General features: G+C 46.0%; 1 protein-coding gene across 2 annotated transcripts in view; it reads left to right on the top strand.

Annotated features, from left to right (window-relative positions):
* Positions 1–3,039: 3,039 nt before the first annotated feature.
* SH3GL2 (SH3 domain containing GRB2 like 2, endophilin A1) overlaps positions 3,040–7,496 on the top strand; it is an 85,197-nt gene continuing 80,740 nt past the window's right edge. For both annotated transcript variants that reach the window (XM_006021331.2, XM_025201258.1), the window contains exon 1: positions 3,040–3,105. In XM_006021331.2, the coding sequence (XP_006021393.1) occupies positions 3,085–3,105 (21 nt within the window). In that variant the 5' untranslated portion in view covers positions 3,040–3,084. The remainder of the gene's footprint in view (positions 3,106–7,496) is intronic.

Here is a 7,496-nt window from a genome sequence, read left to right as displayed (position 1 = left end):
ACAGAGAGAGAGAGAGAGAGAGAGAGAGAGAGAGAGAGAGAGAGAGAGAGAGAGAGAGAGAGAGAGAGAGAGAGAGAGAGAGGGGGGGGGGGGGGGGGGATAGCCAGCACCCCACCCAAGGAAATCCCAGAGTATGCACCAGATCACATAATTACTTATTCAAATGAAAGTGCATATTCAAAACCAGATAGGCATATGGGGGGAGATATGGATCAGTATCCATGACCACGAGAGTCAAATTTGTACACAGGAATGAATGGGAACTGCTATCCATATCCGGTGTGGCCGAAGCCAGCACCAGATGGAGATGGTACGTGTATGATATTCTGGAAGTTCCTCATGGATCATGGGGAACCCAAGGAGAAATGGGACAAATGACCACTGCATATATTAATTAAGTGCATGGCAGAGCTTGGTAAAAAGGGGTTGGTACGTTCCTATTCCAACCACAGCTCTACTTCTAGAGGAGTGCTGAGGGGGCCCCCTGTGATAGGACCCATGAGCAGAGCCCAGGCTCATGGGAAAAATTGGGGACCTGCACTTGGGATCCCGGAGGGAGACCACAAATTCCTGCCACGGTGGGAAATCAAGGGTGCACCAGTGCTCTCCTAGACACTGGAGCTGCACTGAATGTTTCTGGAAAAAGATGAGACCTGAGCTAGGCTGATACTGAACAAATAAGTTTGTCTTATTTACATTGAAATTCAGCATGTCATTATTTTGAGTTACTGAGCAATCACATTGTTCCTTCCTTCAACTCCTCCTTACACTCCCTAACACCCTGTCTACAAAGTTTTAACCATTGCTTCAGGTTTACCAGTGGTGACAATATTGGAAACCCTAGTGTAAGTGTGTTGCTAGCTGCTAAAGATGCATCAAACATTGCATTGAAGAGACCTGCCACGGTGGGAAATCAAGGGTGCACCAGTGCTCTCCTAGACACTGGAGCTGCACTGAATGTTTTTGGAAAAAGATGGGACCTGAGCTAGGCTGATACTGAACAAATAATGCTCCAGTTCTTCACGGGGCAGGAAACCACAGAGGTTGTGTTCAGAGGGGTGAACAGTCTTCTATATCCTGCCGGCCACCCTTTTTGGCTAGCAGAAAGGAATAGCTTCGAGCTGTTGGAAAATGTGTGTCAGATGGGCTGGTCAGTGCCCACCCTGATGCTGAGGCAGGAAAAGTCCAGAAATGTCCTCGACTTATGATGGCCACCCTCCTGTTGGTAACTGCTCCAATTTTCAGTATAGAAGAAAAGCACCCCAAGAATGGCAGTGATGTGTGCACTGTGCACTGTACATTTCAGCATTGTACATTTGTAAATATGAACAACCAGCCACTGCAAGTTTTCCTTGGCAGATTTGTGTGTGTTTGTTTTCTTTTGCAGAAACCACAGTGTAATCAAAGGTGACCGATAGACCATGAGGCCTCATTACCACCAGCAGCATCTTCCTCATCTAAGCCATGGCAAAAATTACAAAAAAAAAAAATTGTATTGTCTGTTTGTGTTGTCTTGTTATATGTTTTGCGGTTGTTTGTTTGGTTTGTTTTAAGTTGTCACAGTTTAAATACATATGAATATAAAGGTATGATAAAAATAATTGGAAATACCACCTCTAAAAATTGAATTTGTCTGTGGATCACAGACCAGAACACTTCTGTCCATTTGGACTGGAAAGTTGTTCTAATATTGGAAACAAGGGCAGCAATTCATATAAAGTTTTATATTCCACTTGATTAGCAAAATTATATTTATTAAAGGTTATGTGTATTTTGTTTATTCTTTTTTTTTCTTTCTCCCCCTTCTCTGAACCATCTGATAAAATGTCAAAATGTTTTGTTTTTGTTTTTCCCCTTCACTCAAGGATTTAAAAGCTATTTAGAATATCAGTATAACAAGATATGTGTAAAAGGAAACTGCATTCAAAGTCATATTTAATTTGACATTATTTTAATAAGTGAAGAGATGCTTATTAATGGCATGATATTGAGATCCTGAGCATTGGCCTGACCCCACAGGGCAACAGTAAGTCCTGAAGAATGAGAGGATAGAAAAAAATGTCTATAAGTGCAACACTAATTAGAATGCCCAGAAGTGAGTATCTGTCAACTGTACTATTGCCTCAATTCACATACCCAGCATTGTTCTCTCTCTCTCTGCCACTAGTGGGTTTTTTTGGGGAGGATGGGGGGGAGAGGTTGTCAGCTTTCCCTTCATAATTTAAATGACAAGAATTGTTTGTGAGAGGCAAGGATTTTTTTTTTGGAGTGATATCTTTTATTGGACCAACTGTATGGTTGGAATAAAGTTAGACAAGCTTTCAAATGCAAAGACCTGGTAAAGAATGTCTTGCAGTCAAAAGCTAGTCTAACTTTATTCCAACTGTGCAGTTGGTCCAATAAACAATATCGATGGAAAAAAACCTCTTGTCTCTTGCATAATTACGACTACAACATCACTCCACCTCTTGGCCTTTCATGACTTTGGCTGTCTGATGGGTGGTTGTTGTGTCCAGTTATTTGAATACCAGGTCAAATGTGAACCAGTGGGTGGCAAGCTAGTTTGTCAGTGGTCTAAAAGATCACATCACTGTAATCCAAAACCAGAGTACACCTGATTTGCACTTCTATTCTCAGCTCATACCTATTTATTATTATAAAGAGAACTATCCTCATGCTTCTGGGTATTACTTTTTACACAGAAGCAGTAGTCTAAACATATCAAATCCTCAGAGTTTTAGGGCCTGTTTTTGTAGAGAGAAAATAAATTACTAGCAATAATCACATTTATGGCCTTTACTAAGAGGGCTGTGATATTTGAAGGCCAGTGAATGGTGTGCTTATACTTTTTAAGCTCTTCAGAGCAGGGGTACTTTGTATTGGAACAGAAAAGGCAGAAAAAGGAATGGTTATTTCCTATTTTTACAGATGGAGAGCTGAGGCAAGAAGGGATTAAATGACTCACACAAGGAAACATGAAAAGTCTAGCAAATCCAGGAATTGAACCTGATTATCCCAATGATTCAAAGTTCTATGTATGAATTATAAGGCTAACAAAAACCATGAAGTTTCCCCAGCTCAAACATGAGCACCATGATATTTAACGTAAGTAAAATATGAATGCTATTCCATAGAATTCTCCATGTACTAATTCCTATTTCTGTGCCAGATGTTTTCCGTAATTTAAATTCCCTACTTTTGCTTATACCCAAGACTTGTGGTTAAAAAAGAAAAACAACAACAATAGCAACAACAAAAATCCCTCATGTGGGAGATCCGATAACTTCTATGATGAGACAACTGGTTCTATCGATGTGGGGAAAGCAGTGGACATGATATATCTTGACTTTAGCAAGGCTTTTGATATGGTCTTCCACAGCATTCTTGCAAGCAAGCTACAGAAGTATGAGTTGGATGAATGGACTCTAAGGTGGACAGAAAGCTGGCTGGATCATCAGGCTCAACGGGTAGTGATTAATGACTTGAGGTCTAGTTGGCAGCTGGTATCAAGTGGAGTGCCTCAGTGTTGGTCCTGGGGCTGGTTTTGTTCAATATCTTCATTAGCAACCTGAAAGATGGGATGAAATGCACCCTCAGTGAGTTCACAGATGATACCAAGCCGGGGGGTGTCTAATAGATACACTGGAGGTTGGGGCTAGGATTCAGAGTGATCTAGACAATTGGAAGATTAGGCCAAAAGAAATCTCATGAGGTTCAACAAGGACAAGTGCAAAGTTCTGCACTTAGGATGAAAGAATCTCATGCACCGGTACAGGCTTGAGACCAACTGGCTGAGCAGCTCTGCAGAAAAGGACCTGGGGGTTACAGTGGACAGTAAGCTGGATATGAGTCAACAGAGTGCCCTTGTTGTGAAGAAGGCTAACAGCATACTGGGCTGGATTAGTAGGAGTATTACCAGCAGATCAAGGGAAGTGATTATTCTGTGATTATTTCCTCTATTCTGCACTGGTAAGGTCACATCTGCAGTACTATATCCAGTTATGGACCCCCCACTACAGAAAGGATGTGGTCCAGTGGAATGAGTGGGCAATGAAAAAGCAGGGTTAGGGGGTTAAGGCATATGACTTATGAGGAGAAACTGAGAGAACTGGACTTATTTAGTCTACAGAAGTGAAGACTGAGCGGGGATTTGATAGCAGCATTCAATTACCTGGAGGGTGGTTCCAAAGAGGATGGAGCTAAAGTAGGGGCGGGCAATTATTTTGGGTGGAGGGCCGCTTACCAAGTTTTGGGGAGCTGTTGAGGGCCGCATGGGTAGCCTCATCCCTTGACAGTTGCCCCCTGCCCCGTCATCATATTGGAACTGGAAGTCCTGCATCCAACCCCTGACCATTCCCACCAGAAGTCCCTCCCCTTGCCTGGGAGTACTCCTTTTGGGAGGAAGGGTGCTGCAATCTTGAAACTGGAAAAAAATCCCCAACTCATATACAAAAAAAAAAAATCTACTATAACTTATTTTAATTTTATTTAAAAATATTTTTGTACTTATTTATGTGTATAAAGTGTATACAAAGTGTATCTAGAGATCACTGCATAAGATCTCAAAAAAGAGTCCTATTGTATGTTGTGTGTGGGCGGTATGGCAGTATATGTGGCACGGTGTGGTTGGGAAGTGTGTGTGTGTGTGGGGGGGGTGTGGTGTGGTGTGGTGTGGGTGTGGTGGATGGGCTGGGACAGAAAGAGAGAGACTGGGTTGGGCTGCTGGCTCCATTGCATGTGGCTCTTGCAGACTGCATGTGAGCCACACATGATGCAGCCAGGCAGACCTCATGTCCAGGCTCCATGCTCCTGCTGCTCCACCCTCGGTTCCTGCCAGTCCCAGGGCACCTGCATGGGCTCCGTGCCCACCTGCTGCCATTTCCCTACTTTCCCTCCTGCATGCTTGCCCACCGCTCCCCACGGACTCTGCCGCTCCCTGTGATGCTCCTCACAGCCCTCACTGCTCCCTCCGCTGCTGCCACTGGCCACTGCCATGGCCCCCACCACTTCCCACATTGCAGCATGCCACAGCGGTGGCCCTCACTGCAGCCTCAGGCGCAGCTCCTGCTGCATGCCACTCCACTCTCTGTGGCCCCTGCTGCCACCACACCCGCTACTTGTCACTGCTGCAGCCCCCATTGCTCACCACAGCTGCAGCCGACACCCCCACTGCTCCCTCAAGTACTCCCTGCATGCCTCATACAAGGAGGCACCACTGTCCTGCTAAAGGTGGTGCATGTGGGCACTTGGTAGGCTGGGACCACAAGCACCATGAGCCACATGAACCCTGGACGCTCAACAAAGGAGAAAGGCTGGCCATCCAGAGCAAGCATTTCCCCAATGTTCTAGGTGATCTCACTTGCCTGGGGAACATGCCCCCCTTTGTCTCTACCTTTTCCCCCACTGGTGCAGGGTGGCCTGCTTCTGCTTCTCAGGAATGGGTGCTTTGGAGCAAGAGGAGGTCTTCTTTTTGGGCATGCTCCCACTGGTACCAGGCTGAGAAGGAACAAGGGCAAGGGAGTGCTGCCTCCTGAGATGCAGGAGCATTGCCATGGTGATGAAGTGTTTCACCTCCTTGCCCTGGTTGATCTGCTTTTGGCAGTGCTGGCAGGTAGCATACCTGGGATCATCTGCCACCTCAAAATGATCCCACACTACCCTACCCACCCACTTCTGGGTTAAAGGTGGGGATCCTGCCTTATCCTTATCCTCACCAGGCAGAGGCACAACAACAGGAGGAGCTGAGCCACCTGCCCCCCACAATCTCCTCCAAGGTGCCTTCTGGAGAAGGAGCCCTGCCTCTAGGGGAACTTTGAGGGGTGTGGAGCACAAACTCAGATTCCCACTCCTTCCCCAGATATGGAAGCAGAGGAGGCACTCAGCTCCTCTGCTTCCAGATCCAGCTCCTCCTCTGGCACTGGAAGGCTCAGGATGGAAACTGAAATTGGGGTGGAAACTGTCATGCTGGTGCTGGTGGTTATTACTGTTGTTAGTGGAGGTGGTGCAGGTGCAGACACTGCTCCCACCTCCTTGCTCCCACTAGCAGCAGAAGACTCATTCCTGCCAGGAAAGAGGGTGTGTCTATGTTTGGGGCAGGGGGAACTTGCATCTCTCCCTCTGCCCCCTCTCCCTCCTCTGCCAGAAGACCTGGCACCTGCCTTTCCAGCACGCTTCATGATGTTTGGTGTGCTACAAAATGTGTGTGTGTCTGTAATATATGTTGTTCTTTCCTGCACAGTGATGACACACTGTCAAGGAAAACACAGAAGAAGAAAGACTAGCTACCAAGAGACTAGATAGCCAGCCAGAGCCTTTCAGACGCTGATGGTCCGAGAGAGATACTGTGCACAAAAGGCACAGATCAGTTCACACACGGCTTTATATGTTGTTTCTATGTCCCTCCTCCAGAGCACTGTGATTGGAAGGGAACTCGGGGAAAGATCAGTCATTGGCCAGCTATAGATGTCAATATTAGAGCAGTCTTTCCCCCCCTCATCTCCCTCCCTCTTCTCAGTTTCTGTTTCCTGCAAGCCTGCCTTCTGAATCTGCAAATCTTTCTGAATCATTTCCGAATCAATTCAGATGCTTCTGATTTGATTTGGACCTTTTTAATGGGACCCCTGATTCAATTTGGATTTGGAGATTCAGCCGCCAAAATCAGACGGAATCTCCTCCAAATCGAATCGGCTACCAAAGCTTTGCACATCCCCATTGAAAACTACTGATTTAGGTAACTCACCTGGGACCTGAGAGTCCCACTTTTAAGTACTTGCTGTAAAACAGACAATCTCAATGTCTCTTTTTGGAGATGTGCTAATTTATACAAAAATTAAATATTTATTGGGCCAGAGAGCTAGTGATTCCATAGCCTACATATTAGAGCAGGGGTTGTCAACTGGGGGTATTCATACCTCTGGGAGTACTTGGAAAGGTGCTAGGAGGTACACTCGAGTGGGTGGGGATGAAGTGCTGCCACCCACCACCCCACGCTGTCACCTCCCAGGAGCAGGGCTGTGGGGGTCGAGGGCAATGGTTCCCCTCTGCAGGCTGCACAGTTGCCGCTCAGCCAGCCAGACGCAGGGGAGAGCTCGCACGCAGCAGCTGCCATTGCCACCCAACACCCTGCACTGCAGCCGTGTGCAAGCCCCCCTGCCACCGCTTCCCCACTCCACATCTGGCTGCCACCACCAGAAGGAGTACACTCTTTTTAAAAAGTTGAAAACCCCTGTATTAGAGCCTTGAACTGGGGACTCCATACCCCAGATCGATAAAAGGATGAATATAAAATATATTGTGTTAAAGAACAGATCTACCAAAAATGTATCATGTTTAAGCTAGTTCTATTACTTCTCTCAGGAAGCATTTCTGATATTCCAGATATCTCCATAATAAAGGAAATGAAGCTTTTGTTTTCAACTAAATGGTAGTGTTGGAGTGATGTTGTAGCCATGATGGTCCAGGAATTATGTGAGAGGCAAGGATTGTTGTGGGTGATA

This window comes from Alligator sinensis, unplaced genomic scaffold (assembly GCF_000455745.1).
Source record: "Alligator sinensis unplaced genomic scaffold, ASM45574v1 scaffold917_1, whole genome shotgun sequence".
NCBI lineage: Eukaryota > Metazoa > Chordata > Crocodylia > Alligatoridae > Alligator > Alligator sinensis.
Note: the sequence above shows the minus strand (reverse complement) of the source record. Positions and strands in the feature narration are given on the sequence as shown.